Source organism: Notolabrus celidotus, unplaced genomic scaffold (genome assembly GCF_009762535.1).
Source record: "Notolabrus celidotus isolate fNotCel1 unplaced genomic scaffold, fNotCel1.pri scaffold_465_arrow_ctg1, whole genome shotgun sequence".
Lineage (NCBI taxonomy): Eukaryota > Metazoa > Chordata > Actinopteri > Labriformes > Labridae > Notolabrus > Notolabrus celidotus.
In genome coordinates this window covers 1-14,858 of record NW_023260272.1, presented here as the reverse complement: position 1 = coordinate 14,858, position 14,858 = coordinate 1, and the positions used below count along the sequence as shown (strand labels likewise).

The 14,858-nt window shown below is 42.5% G+C and overlaps 1 protein-coding gene across 1 annotated transcript; it reads left to right on the top strand.

Annotated features, from left to right (window-relative positions):
- Positions 1–3,292: 3,292 nt before the first annotated feature.
- LOC117809833 (G protein-coupled receptor 137Ba-like) lies at positions 3,293–11,970 on the top strand. The gene is made up of 7 exons (XM_034679351.1): positions 3,293–3,892; positions 5,943–5,992; positions 6,081–6,303; positions 8,086–8,235; positions 8,308–8,436; positions 8,715–8,836; positions 10,875–11,970. Exons 1-7 carry the CDS (start codon positions 3,491–3,493, stop codon positions 10,987–10,989), a joined length of 1,191 nt encoding a protein of 396 aa, XP_034535242.1. The 5' UTR covers positions 3,293–3,490; the 3' UTR covers positions 10,990–11,970.
- The last annotated feature ends 2,888 nt before the right edge of the window (positions 11,971–14,858 follow it).

Here is a 14,858-nt window from a genome sequence, read left to right as displayed (position 1 = left end):
GACGGACAAACTATAACATACTGTTATCACAGAGCCTTCCTGGATTTTATTTTATTTTATTTTATTTAATTTTAACCATCTTCAGAATGATATTTTAAATGTTTTTATTCCTTTAGATTCTTTCAGGGGAATTTTCTGTCTTTTAAAATATGTTTTATTTCTTTATCTTGACTCGTGTGAAACACTTTGTAACTTGGTTTTTGAAAAGTGCTCTAAAAATAAAATTATTATTATATTACAAAATATTCCCATTTCTACACACTGTACCTTTAAGTGTCCTCACCTTAGTAAACATGAAGGTTTAGGTCTAATATCCCCAAAGTGAAAACTTAACTCTCTGATTAAATGTAAACGAGGAACATGTTTGAAGTTTTAAAATGTTTTACTGGATAAAAACATGAAACTGATGATCCTTCAGAACAACTTTAATAAGTACCAAGAATGAGTCTTCCAAAATGAAATGCTCTTATTTTGTTACAACCTGAACTCTTGCTCTTTAATTCTTTAAAAACTTGTGTATAAATAAATATCTCTCTATCATAATATTCAGTGATTCAAAAACTGTGTCCATTATCAGTAGTAGTGGTTTACTCTGGTAAAAGTTGTAGTTGGAAGAGGATTGGTAGTAACAGTGGTGCATTCTCACTGTAGTCCAGCAGGGGGAGCCTCAACTCCATGTAAAATATCTCATTAAGAAGCACATACATCCTGCCTTCTTCTAACAGTCCCACAGGGAGACCTCAACTTCTTTTAAAATCATTAACATCTGCATCTTTTCAATACGAACACAAATCACAGAGCTGAGTCAACAAATCTCTTTAAAATTAACAGAGGCAGAGGCAGAGGCAGAGGCAGAGACAGAGACAGAGGCAGAGACAGAGACAGAGGCAGAGACAGGGACAGAGGCAGAGACAGAGACAGAGGCAGAGACAGAGACAGAGGCAGAGACAGAGGCAGAGACAGAGACAGAGACAGAGGCAGAGACAGAGACAGAGGCAGAGGCAGAGACAGAGACAGAGACAGAGGCAGAGGCAGAGGCAGAGACAGAGGCAGAGGCAGAGGCAGAGGCAGGGACAGAGGCAGGGACAGAGGCAGAGGCAGAGACAGAGACAGAGACAGAGGCAGAGGCAGAGGCAGAGACAGAGACAGAGGCAGAGGCAGAGGCAGAGGCAGAGACAGAGACAGAGGCAGAGACAGAGACAGAGACAGAGGCAGAGGCAGAGACAGAGACAGAGACAGAGGCAGAGGCAGAGACAGAGACAGAGGCAGAGGCAGAGACAGAGACAGAGACAGAGGCAGAGGCAGAGGCAGAGACAGAGACAGAGACAGAGGCAGAGGCAGAGGCAGAGGCAGAGGCAGAGGCAGAGGCAGAGGCAGAGGCAGAGGCAGAGACAGAGGCAGAGGCAGAGGCAGAGGCAGAGGCAGGGACAGGGACAGGGACAGGGACAGAGGCAGAGGCAGAGGCAGAGGCAGAGGCAGAGGCAGAGGCAGAGGCAGAGGCAGAGGCAGAGGCAGAGGCAGAGGCAGAGGCAGAGGCAGAGGCAGAGACAGGGACAGAGGCAGAGGCAGAGGCAGAGGCAGAGGCAGAGGCAGAGGCAGAGGCAGAGGCAGAGGCAGAGACAGAGACAGAGGCAGAGGCAGAGGCAGAGGCAGAGGCAGGGACAGAGGCAGGGACAGGGACAGAGGCAGAGGCAGAGGCAGAGGCAGAGACAGAGACAGAGACATAAAGGAGGGGGAGGAGGAGGAGGAGGAGAGGAAGAGGAGGAGTGAGAGGAGGAGAGAGGAGGAGGAGGAACAGGAGGAGAGAGGAGGAGGAGAAGGAGGAGGAACAGGAGGCGAGAGGAGGAGGAGGAGGAGGAGGAACAGGAGGCGAGAGGAGGAGGAGGAGGAGGAGGAACAGGAGGCGAGAGGAGGAGGAGGAGAGAGAGGAGAGAGGAGGAGGAGAGAGAGGAGGAGGAGGAGGAGGAATAGGAGGAGAGAGAGGAGGAGGAGAGAGAGGAGGAGAGAGAGGAGGAGGAGGAGAGGAAGAGGAGGACGAGGAGAGAGATGAGGAGGAGAGAGAGGAGGAGAGGATGAGGAGGAGGAGGAGGAGGAGGAGGAGGAGGAGTGAGAGAGGAGGAGAGAGAGGAGGAAGAGGAGGAGAGAGAGGAGGAGAGAGGGGAGGAGGAGGAGGAGGAGGAGGAGTGAGAGAGGAGGAGGTAGACATTTCTTTATTTCTTAACATTTTTTAAGGAACATTTTCTAGTTTTGATTAGAAAATGTTGCATTTTCTGATGGAAACATTTTACAGTTTTTTGAAGGGACATTTAACAATTTTAAGAAACACTTAAAATATTCAGACAGACATTAAATAATTTATCAATGACATTATTTACAATTTAACCAAGAAGAATTTAACATACTTTGTGGGACATTTTAACATTTTTCAATCTGAACCTTTTGCACAATTTTAACATTGTTAAAAGGAATATTTTAACATTGTTGTTAGGGATATTTAAAAATTGTTTGACACTGAAATTTAAATTTCAGTGTCAAAAATTTTTAAAGGAACATTTTAACATTTCTAAAAGAGACATTCAGTCATTTCAAAAATGTCATTTTTTCTAATGTTAAATTATCTCAAACATCTTTCTATAGTCATTTTAACATTTTTTACAGACAACATTTTCTGTTAGGAAAGTGACTTGATATTTTGACAAGAAAATTGTTAATTTTTTTGTGGGGAAATTTCAGTTTTGGTAACAGGGTCTGTTGAATATTCAGAGATAAGTATTTTGTAATTTTAACATTTAAATTTTAAATTTTAGACATTTTTGGACAAAGATATGTTTAAATTTTTAAAACACTCAATTCAACTTTTTAGTTTGTTTAAACATCTTAACTTCTGAAAATCACAAAATTCAAATAAATATTAAAACTTTTAACATTTAACATTTTATTAAAATAAATCATGACAGTTTAACATTTCATTCACCGATACTAACACAGCATCCGTCAAATCCTCTGTATGATGCTGCCGTGACGGAGCGTGTGTGTGTGTGTGTGTGTGTGTGTGTGTGTGTGTGTGTGTGTGTGTGTGTGTGTGTGTGTGTGTGTGTGTGTGTGTGTGTGATGGGTGGGACCACACGTCCCCGCTCACTTCTCTCTCCTTCTAGATCCATCTCTCCACCTTCCTCTCCTCTCTGCAGCATCTCTCCTCCTGCTCAGCCAATCACCAGCCGGGGATGTGATCATGTGACCTGCAGCCTCCAATCGCTCTCCACCAGGCACCGGCAAAAAGAGGGGAGTTGTCTCTCCTCCTCCTCCTCCTCCTCCTCTTCCTCTCCTCTCTGTGCGTCAGACGGTGTGTCTGGATGGAGGATCCGTGTAACGAGCTCCGACACGTTCCTCCGTCGCCTCCTTCTTCAGAGATTTCGTGCTCCCTCTGTGTGTCCGTCTCTAACCTCCTCTCTCTCCCTCCCTCCTCCCTCTCCGTGGGAACAGAGGAGGGATGAATGGGGAGGTGATGGAGGGGAGCCCGGCGCAAGAGCAGCAGCATGCCGGTAACGGCTCCCACCTCCCTCCCCCCCCCACCATCACGCCGGCCATCCCTCCCTACGTGAAGCTGGGCCTGACCATCGCCTACACCATCTTCTACTCGCTGCTCTTCGCCTTCGTCTACGCCCAGCTCTGGCTGGTGCTCAGATACCGGCACAAGCGCTTCAGCTACCAGACGGCCTTCCTGTTCCTGTGTCTGCTGTGGGCCGCCCTGCGCGCCCTCCTCTTCTCCTTCTACTTCAGAGACTGTGTCACCGCCAACGCGCTCGGACCCTTCGCCTTCTGGCTGCTCTACTGCTTCCCCGTCTGCCTGCAGTTCTTCACGCTCAGCCTCATGAACCTCTACTGCGCACAGGTGAGGGCTGACCCTGGTCCTGGTGGATCAGGGACTGGTCACTGGGGGGGGTGGGAATATGGTCTGGTCCACTTTGGCTGACACAGGTTAAGGTGTGTCAGTCAAACGCCACTGAGGGGTGTGGCTACAGGTGCAACAGACCACGCCTACCTGTTATGCAACAGTCCTTTAGAGGGGGCGGTCTGACTCTGATGTTGAACAGGTGGTTTATTTTCCACCCCTGTTCCTTGAACCTCAGGCCGGTTCAGCACCTGGACTCTTCCACTACAGAGTCATGTCTGTTTATAATGCAGTGACTTCCACTACAGAGTCATGTCTGTGTTTAATGCAGTGACTTCCACTACAGAGTCATGTCTGTGTTTAATGCAGTGACTTCCACTACAGTCATGTCTGTTTTTAATGCAGTGACTTCCACTACAGAGTCATGTCTGTGTTTAATGCAGTGACTTCCACTACAGAGTCATGTCTGTGTTTAATGCAGTGACTTCCACTACAGAGTCATGTCTGTGTTAAATGCAGTGACTTCCACTACAGAGTCATGTCTGTGTTAAATGCAGTGACTTCCACTACAAAGTCACGTCTGTTTTTAATGCAGTGACTTCCACTACAGAGTCATGTCTGTTTATAATGCAGTGACTTCCACTGCAGAGTCATGTCTGTGTTTAATGCAGTGACTTCCACTACAGAGTCATGTCTGTGTTTAATGCAGTGACTTCCACTACAGAGTCACGTCTGTGTTTAATGCAGTGACTTCCACTACAGAGTCATGTCTGTGTTTAATGCAGTGACTTCCACTACAGAGTCATGTCTGTGTTTAATGCAGTGACTTCCACTACAGAGTCATGTCTGTTTATAATGCAGTGACTTCCACTACAGAGTCACGTCTGTGTTTAATGCAGTGACTTCCACTACAGAGTCACGTCTGTGTTTAATGCAGTGACTTCCACTACAGAGTCATGTCTGTTTATAATGCAGTGACTTCCACTACAGAGTCATGTCAGTGTTTAATGCAGTGACTTCCACTACAGAGTCATGTCTGTTTTTAATGCAGTGACTTCCACTACAGAGTCATGTCTGTGTTTAATGCAGTGACTACCACTACAGAGTCATGTCTGTTTATAATGCAGTGACTTCCACTACAGAGTCATGTCTGTTTTTAATGCAGTGACTTCCACTACAGTCATGTCTGTTTTTAATGCAGTGACTTCCACTACAGAGTCATGTCTGTGTTTAATGCAGTGACTTCCACTACAGAGTCATGTCTGTTTTTAATGCAGTGACTTCCACTACAGTCATGTCTGTTTTTAATGCAGTGACTTCCACTACAGAGTCATGTCTGTGTTTAATGCAGTGACTTCCACTACAGAGTCACGTCTGTTTATAATGCAGTGACTTCCACTACAGAGTCATGTCTGTTTTTAATGCAGTGACTTCCACTACAGTCATGTCTGTTTTTAATGCAGTGACTTCCACTACAGAGTCATGTCTGTGTTTAATGCAGTGACTTCCACCACAGAGTCATGTCTTTTTATAATGCATTGACTTCCACTACAGAGTCATGTCTGTTTATAATGCAGTGACTTCCACTACAGAGTCATGTCAGTGTTTAATGCAGTGACTTCCACTACAGAGTCATGTCTGTTTTTAATGCAGTGACTTCCACTACAGAGTCACGTCTGTTTATAATGCAGTGACTTCCACTACAGAGTCATGTCTGTTTTTAATGCAGTGACTTCCACTACAGTCATGTCTGTTTTAAATGCAGTGACTTCCACTACAGAGTCATGTCTGTGTTTAATGCAGTGACTTCCACCACAGAGTCATGTCTTTTTATAATGCAGTGACTTCCACTACAGAGTCATGTCTGTGTTTAATGCAGTGACTTCCACTACAGAGTCATGTCTGTGTTTAATGCAGTGACTTCCACTACAGAGTCATGTCTGTGTTTAATGCAGTGACTTCCACTACAGAGTCATGTCTGTGTTTAATGCAGTGACTTCCACTACAGAGTCATGTCTGTGTAATGCAGTCCTTTAACTCTCCATCACAGGTCTACTTCAAGGCAAAGTCCAAGTACTCACCTGCCCTGCTGAAGTACAGGTAACTCCTGACTCTCTGAACACGTTGCATGCAAACAACAGAACCTTCAGAGTCCACAGCATCTCTCTTCCTGTCTCTCTTCCTCCAGACTTCCTCTGTACCTGGTCTTCTTGGGTGTCAGTCTCCTCTTCCTGGTGGTTAACCTGGTCTGCGCCCTGCTGGTCAAAATGACCGCCGCGGACGTTAAGACCATAGTCCTGGTGAGGGTCACCATCAACGACAGCCTGTTCGTGCTCTGTGCCGTCTCGCTGTCCGTCTGCCTCTACAAGGTGGCCAAGATGTCGCTGGCCAACATCTACCTGGAGTCAAAGGTGAGTCTCAGGGGTCTTTAAAGATGTGTTCCAGACCTCCGGACGGATGACTGAACCTCTTCCCACTAACCCGCTGCAGGAGCCTGATTGGTCGACAGAGCTGTCAGTCACAGTGTTAATACAGAAGAGGATTAGGGCCACTGATTTGAAGTCCTACCTTTGTTCTCAGAATTCTGTCTTTAAGATCAAAGTCAACATTCTAAGATCAAAGGCAGAATTCTGAGATCGAAGGTAGAATGCTGAGATCAAAGGTAGTGCTGAGATCAAAGGTAGAATGCTGAGATCAAAGGTAGAATTCTGAGATCAAAGGTAGAATACTGAGATCAAGAGTAGAATTCTGAGATCAAAGGTAGAATACTGAGATCAAGGGTACAATACTGAGATCGAAGGTAGAATGCTGAGATCAAAGGTATACTACTGAGATCAAAGGTAGAATACTGAGATCAAGGGTAGAATACTGAGATCAAAGGTAGAATACTAAGATCAAAGGTAGAATGCTGAGATCAAAGGTAGAATTCTGAGATCAAAGGTAGAATGCTGAGATCAAAGGCAGAATTCTGAGATCAAGGGTAGAAATCTGAGATCAAAGGCAGAATTCTGAGATCAAGGGTAGAGTTCTGAGATCAAAGGTAGAATACTGAGATCAAAGGCAGAATTCTGAGATCAAGGGTAGAAATCTGAGATCAAAGGCAGAATGCTTAGATCTAGGGTAGAATTCTGAGATCAAAGGTAAGAATTCTGAGATCAAGGGTAGAATTCTGAGATCAAAGGTAGAATACTGAGATCAAAGGTAGAATACTGAGATCAAAGGTAGAATACTGAGATCAAAGGTAGAATACTGAGATCAAAGGTAGAATACTGAGATCAAGGGTAGAATACTGAGATCAAAGGTAGAATTCTGAGATCAAGGGTAGAATTCTGAGATCAAAGGTAGAATACTGAGATCAAAGGTAGAATACTGAGATCAAAGGAAGAATACTGAGATCAAAGGTAGAGTTCTGAGATCAAAGGTAGAATGCTGAGATCAAAGGTAGAATGCTGAGATCAAAGGTAAAATACTGTGATCAAAGGTAGAATACTGAGATCAAAGGTAGAATTCTGAGATCAGTGGCAGAATTCTGAGATCAAAGGTAGAATACTGAGATCAAAGGTAGAATACTGAGATCAAAGGTAGAATGCTGAGATCAAAGGTAGAATTCTGAGATCAAAGGTAGAATACTGAGATCAAAGGTAGAATACTGAGATCAAAGGTAGAATACTGAGATCAAAGGTGGAATACTGAGATCAAAGGTAGAATTCTGAGATCAAAGGTAGAATGCTGAGATCAAAGGTAGAATACTGAGATCAAAGGTAGAATACTGAGATCAAAGGTAGAATACTGAGATCAAAGGTAGAATGCTGAGATCAAAGGTAGAATACTGAGATCAAAGGTAGAATACTGAGATCAAGGGTAGAATACTGAGATCAAAGGTAGAATTCTGAGATCAAAGGTAGAATTCTGAGATCAAAGGTAGAATACTGAGATCAAAGGTAGAATTCTGAGATCAAAGGTAGAATTCTGAGATCAAGGGTAGAAATCTGAGATCAAAGGCAGAATTCTGAGATCAAGGGTAGAGTTCTGAGATCAAAGGTAGAATACTGACTTTCATCTTAGAGTTCCAAGAGAAAAGTCCAGATTCTTGAGGACCAGTCAGATCTACAAATTGATGTAATTTGTTCCTTCCCTCCTTCCTTCTTTGAACTCTTTCTAAAGCATTGTTAACCTTTGACCTTTGTCTTCAGGGGACGTCGGTGTGTCAGGTGACTCTGATCGGCATCATGGTGGTCTTGCTGTACTCGTCACGGGCTTGTTACAACCTCGTGGTTCTCGCCCTCACCGACATCGAGACCATCAACTCCTTCGACTACGACTGGTACAACGTCTCGGACCAGGTGAGGCGGACTTCCGGACTTTAAAATAGACTCAGAGTTCAGCGGACCTCTGACCCGTCTTTGTTCCTCCAGGCGGATCTGCGGTCGTCTCTCGGGGACGCCGGTTACATCGTGTTCGGGGTGATTCTGTTCGTCTGGGAGCTTCTGCCCACCTCGCTGGTCGTCTTCTTCTTCAGGGTCAGACGGCCCCCGCAGGAGAGGGTGAGTCACATCATCCTGGTCCTGGATTCTCTCCTGGGGCTCCTACTTTCACATCGTCTTGTGATTGTTTGACATTCATTGGAAAGATACCACGTACGTTTAGATGACATCATCACCTGTGCTCGTTCACATCCAGGTCGTAGAGCTTCAGAGCGTTACAGCAGACATGAAGGTCCAGCTCTGTATTTAAGATCCTGACGAGCTGAGAACAGGGTCGTGGTTTCATGTCTGAGTGTCTGAGTCTGGTCTTTCATGACGAGGACTCTTGTTCTCCACAGAGCACCGTGGGGATTCCAAACCACGTCCTCTCCTCCAGAGGATATTTCTTTGACAACCCTCGTCGGTACGACAGTGACGATGACCTGGCGTGGAGCATCCCCCCCCAGAATGCATCAGCCAGGTATGAACGTCATCGAATTAAACACGGGTCCCTTTTCATATTTTGGGCTCTAAATGAATTTTGGTTATGTAGTGATGGAACAGGCGGTAATGGCTGCAATGCTGCCTTCAGTAATAAAACACTAGAGGTGCTTTCAACCAAGAGTTTTTGAACTCAAAAAGCCGTGATCGCAGAGATCGCCCGGTGTTTTGGTTTAAACAGCGACCCTGTTAACTGGAGACTCTCAGCCGGATGCATCCCTCATAAACGTCTTTAGACCATCATTAAATATCTGATGAGGATATTTTGAAATCTTAATAAAAACTAAACTAGTTTGCATTCCCAGGAACTCCCTCTGTGTTTCAACAGCTGTGTAAACTCCACAAACACTGACACGTTCAGCTGAAGGTCTCCAGTTTACAGGGTCACTTTTAAAACCGGAACACCGGGAGGAGAGACGCATTCACGGTGGGCTGAGAGAAGACTACTGTTACAAGCTGCTAAATCAAGAGAATCACAGCTTCTTCTTTTGAAAAGTACACACACATACAAAAAAGATAGAACAAATAAAAACTAATGAAAGAAAGAGAAATCAAGAGAATCACAGATGGAAAAAACAATGACTGTGAATGGTTTTTGGAAAAAAATTGAAAAAAAAATTTAAAATTTTTTTTGACAATTTTTTTTTTTTTTTTTTTAGAAAAAAAATGTTGATAAAGAAAATTTAAAAAAAAAAATGAAAAAAAAAAATTTGCCCAAAAAAAATTTTTGACAATTTTTTTTGTGACAAAAAATGTTTTTGAAAAAAAAAAGACAAAAAAAAATTTGACAAAAAAGTTGAACCTGTCAAAAAAATTTATTTTCCTCAAACTTGAAATTGTGCTCCAAAAGCAGAAAAACATGAAAAATGTGAAAATGTTGTGTCGCGGTTAAAACATGGAAAAAGCAAAGAATGAATCAACACAAACACTGACACGTTCAGCTGAAGGTCTACAGTTTACAGGGTCACTTTTAAAACCGGAACACCGGGAGGTGAGACGCATTCACGGTGGGCTGAGAGAAGACTACTGTTACAAGCTGCTAAATCAAGAGAATCACAGCTTCTTCTTTTGAAAAGTACACACACATACAAACAAGATAGAACAAATAAAAACTAATGAAAGAAAGAGAAATCAAGAGAATCACAGATGTGTGTGATGTTATTGTGGACGGAGGGAGGAATAAAAACACTGAGGTTAATCTACCAATCAGACACGTTCAGCATTGCAATTGTGTAAATCAGGCCAGTGATGAATGGAGAAAAAAAAGTAAATGCACTACACCACCAGACCAGTAGAGGGCAGTAAAACAAAGACGAATGCTCTTTATAACAGATGGAAAAAACAATGACTGTAAATGGTTTTTGGAAAAATTAGAAAAATAAAAAATTGAAAAAAAAAAAAATTTGAAAAAAAATTTGAAAAAAAATTTGAAAAAAAATTTGAAAAAAAATTTGAAAAAAAATTTGAAAAAAAATTTGAAAAAAAATTTGAAAAAAAATTTGAAAAAAAAATTGAAAAAAAATTTGAAAAAAAATTTGAAAAAAAATTTGAAAAAAAAATGAAAAAAAATTTGAATTTTTTTTTAAAGATTTCTTTTAGATTTTTTTTTGAAAAAATAATAAAACAAAAAATGACAAAAAAAATTTGACAAAAAAGTTGAAAAAAGATAGAACAAATAAAAACTAATGAAAGAAAGAGAAATCAAGAGAATCACAGATGTGTGTGATGTTATTGTGGACGGAGGGAGGAATAAAAACACTGAGGTTAATCTACCAATCAGACACGTTCAGCATTGCAGGCCCCGCCCCCTGACAGTACCTTTGAAAAGTACTACCCCCCTAGCAGGGGCTATTTAGGGGGGAGATTATCTACCCCTGAACTAAATTTAGACCCTGGGTCCACCGGTCCAAATGCACGTAGTTCAGGGGTAAAGTTCCTCTGGTTGAGACCTGTTAGTGGACTTGGAGGATTATGTTAAAGATCTGTGTGAGTTAAATGTTGTGTCGTCTCTCCGACAGTCTCTCCTCTGATTGCTACGACTGGGGCAGCCGTCACAGCAGCTTCACCGTTCACACCAACGGGGACGAGCAGCGCCTCACCGCCACCGCCGGAGAGCTCCACCCGTACCCATGAGCCCCCCCCCCCCCTCTCTCTCTCTCTCTCTCTTCACTGTACAGCACCACTCTGCACTTTGACACCATCAGTTCTTTTACTGTGTTCTCATCATCGCCGGTGTAAAAGTTTGTAAAGTCACGGTAGAGTTAAAAATAGACGAACGATCGGCAGAGCTCCTCCGAGGGTCGGACGGAGAAAGTGTTCCATCAAACAAACCGATCACACAAACACAACGCCCCGTTCATCTGTTCCCACTGAGTCTCAGTTTCACTGTAAACAGAACTCTCTATGTGGTCTGAACTTTACTGACAGCTCCGCCTCTCTCTGCTGGAGCCCCGCCTCTCTCTGCTGGAGCTCCGCCCCTCTCTGCAGGAGCTCCGCCTCTCTCTGATGATGTAGTGATGAATGTTTTTAGATGTTGCCTCAGAGTCACAGAGTTCATGTAGCACTTATCTTCCCCTGACTCTGAACACAAAGACGATGTGATGATGAATTTTCAGAAATAAAACTTCATTAAATATATTTTCTAACTGTTTTGAATCGCTCGTAACATTACATTAAATTAAATCTTAAAAAACTGGACTGTAAGAAACAGAAGTCAGATTGTGAAGTTGAATCATGAGCACGTTATGACAGAAACCTTGTAAATATTAAAAACAGTTGAATACCTCTGTGTTGCTTTGATGTTCAACTCAAAAAGTTATTGTTTGTTTTTATTCTTGATTTTAAATTTGGAACATGATGAAAGCCTCGGACTGTAAAGACGTGAATATTAACGATGTGGTTACGATGATGGTGATGTTCAGACTCGTGTTTTACAGCGTCGGTGTTTCCGTGACGATGTTCAGAGAACTCTATATTTCTAACTGACGCAGGTTTTGTAAGATATTTGTACAGATGCAGAGTTTCACTCATTGTGTATTTATTTATTTATTTGTTGTGTTTGTGACGTGTCCACACAAAAATAACACTTCAATAAAAAAATACGTTCGAATGTTACGACAAATACGACTCGTGGTTTGTTTATTCAAGATAAACGGAGATAGTTAGTGAGAAAGTTTGACTTCTTTTTTGTTTTCAGAGTAAAATATTAAACCAAGAAATGAAGAATGAAAGGTTCAGCTGTTTGCCTCCTCTCTCAGTCTTTATTGGGGGTGGGAATCGAAAACCGGATCCGACTTAGAACTGGTTCCAATTCATCAATTCCATCGTCCGGACTCACGCGGCTGAAAATGAGGCACCAAGAACGGGTAAAATACCTCCATGGTGACCGGAGGAAAAAAGTATTTTCCTCCAGGCTCGAGGGGCCACGTCCGGACTCACATAGCCGAGAATGAGGCACCAAGAGGGGGTAAAATACCTCAATGGTGACCCCTGGACGAAAATAGTTTTTTCATCCAGGCTCGAGGGTCCACGTCTGGACTCACGTGGCCGAAAATGAGGCACCGAGAGCGGGTAAAATACCTCCATGGTGACCCCCGGAGGAAAAGAGTCTTTTCCTCCAGACTCGAGGGTCCACGTCTGTACTCACACAGCTGAGAATGAGGCACCAAGAGCGGGTAAAATACCTCTGCGATGACCCCCAGAGGAAAATAGTTTTTTCCTCCAGGCTCGAGGGTCCACGTCTGGACTCACGCAACCAAAAATGAGGCACCAAGAGCGGGTAAAATACCTCCATGGTGACCCCTGGAGGAAAATAGTTTTTTCATCCAGGCTCGAGGGTCCACGTCCGGACTCACGTGGCTGAAAATGAGGCACCAAGAGCGGGTAAAATACCTCCGCGATGACCCCTGGAGGAAAATTTTCCTCCAGGCTCGAGGGTCCACGTCTGGACTCACGCGGCTGAAAATGAGGCACCAAGAGCGGGTAAAATACCTGCATGGAGACCCCTGGAGGAAAATAGTTTTTTTATCCAGGCTCCAGGGCCACGGTTGGACTCATGCGGCCGAGAATGAGGTCAACCTATTGTTCAGTATGTTTAAGTTGAATATGTTCATGTTCAGTCTTGGTTCCTTTTGGTGCTGAAGACTGTGAGGAACTACTTTTTACCCCTCAAAATAATACTCAGGAATCGTTAGGAGAACTGATAAGGACTTGGATTGATAAGCAGAATCGACAATGATAATATCTTATCCATTCCCATCCCTAGTCTTTATGCTAAGCTAAGTTAGCCACATAAATGACAGTAAACATGTTACTGTGATTTAATGACGATAACCATGATGAATATCTCTTTAAAACTTTGATCATGAAAGGAAGAACATACATGTGGTCAGTTTAGAAGGTGCAGAAATAACTTGATAAAAAGAGACGAGTGATGTTCAGAAATATTTATTTCTCTCTTCAAATAAATATACTTAACAGGTACACACATCAACATGGTGCAACTCTTAATATTCATAAAGATCTGAAAGAAAAAGAATCTTGTGCTGCCGTTTACAAACTTTACAGATTTGGATCAACACGAGGAGCAGAACGATTTTAAATGTCAGTTTAGTTTAAGGCTGATGGGCGGACGCTGCGGGACGTCCAGCTGCTGGAGGGCATGCAAGGCTCAGAGGAAGGCATGCACACACACTCACACACACACACACACACACACACACACACACACACACACACACACACGTTCTGAAAGCTAAAACTAAACTGAGTCGCTAATTTAACTTAAAGATTCAACTGAAGGTTTATCATCATAAATCATCAATCAGAACAAAAGCAAAGTTTCCTTCTTCCTCACAAACTTAATCTACAAAAAATCTGAAGTTCAGAAGTTTGAATATTCGGAGTCTTAAAGGAACATTTCAACATTTTATATTTTGACGACCTCCGTCTGAATCTGAAGGACTCTGGATTAGTTACAAAAAGACGTCGTCATTAGAACTTAGCTAACCGTCCGTCAACGCCGAGAGATCGTGGAGAATCAGGGCTGCGTGAGAAAAAACTAACGATACGTGTTTTCAAGAAGAAACTAGTGAAATTAAAACATTTCTCAAAATCAAACGACGTAAAAATAACAAGAAAGAATAAAAGTCGTAAACTTACGAGACTACGTTTTATAATAATATTACAAAATAAAGTCGTAACTTAACCGAAGTAAGAGTAAAGCGGCAAATGTCCCAGAACAAAGTCTCAGTATAATGAGAACAAAGTTACATAAATTTAGGAGAACCAAGTTGTAATACTCGAAGAGAAAGTCGTAACGCTACGATAAAGAAGTCGTTACTTTAAGAGAGTTAAGTTACATTTTAATCCGTTGTCATGGTTCGCCTAAACGACGTCATTATACAACACGACTCCACAGAACGCCCCTTCAGAATAAAACACGCTAACTCCAGATGGAAAATGACGACTTTCTCCTCTTTGACTTACGACTTTTGTTTCCTAGCATTAAAACTATATTTTGGTAAATTTCGGACTTTATTCTTTTAAACTTATGACTTCAATCTTCTAATAATACGACTTTTATCTTGTAGCGTTATAAAAGTATTCTCGTTAATTTCCGACTTTTTTACGTTTAACAACTCTGATCGTAATATGACGACTTTAATCTGGTAATAATATAAATCTATCAACATTCATTTGCAACTTTATCTCCATAAACGTAAGACGAATTATTCGAGTCATTTTAAAGGTTGTTTTTTTTTAACGACTTTTTTCTCGTAATATTTAAACTTGACTCTCGAAGTCTCCGCCCCTTCCTTCCTTCCTCGGCGTGACTCTGAGACTCCGGCGAGTTATTTTGGATAATCTAGAAACGACTTCAGGCGGGTCGAAACTGGAAATATAACTCTCATATTGAAATGTTCGTCCTGTTTCGGACGATCTTCACCGTGTTTGAAAAGTCGTAACTAAAGCCGATTTCCGAGTTAGCGAGTAAAAATGAA

Coding starts and splice junctions, on each gene's coding strand:
- LOC117809833 (XM_034679351.1), top strand. CDS start 3,491: ATGAATGGGGAGGTGATGGAGGGGAGCCCGGCGCAAGAGCAGCAGCAT. Junction 5,993..6,080: donor CCTGCCCTGCTGAAGTACAG/GTAACTCCTGAC, acceptor CTCTTCCTCCAG/ACTTCCTCTGTACCTGGTCT. Junction 8,236..8,307: donor GGTACAACGTCTCGGACCAG/GTGAGGCGGACT, acceptor TTGTTCCTCCAG/GCGGATCTGCGGTCGTCTCT.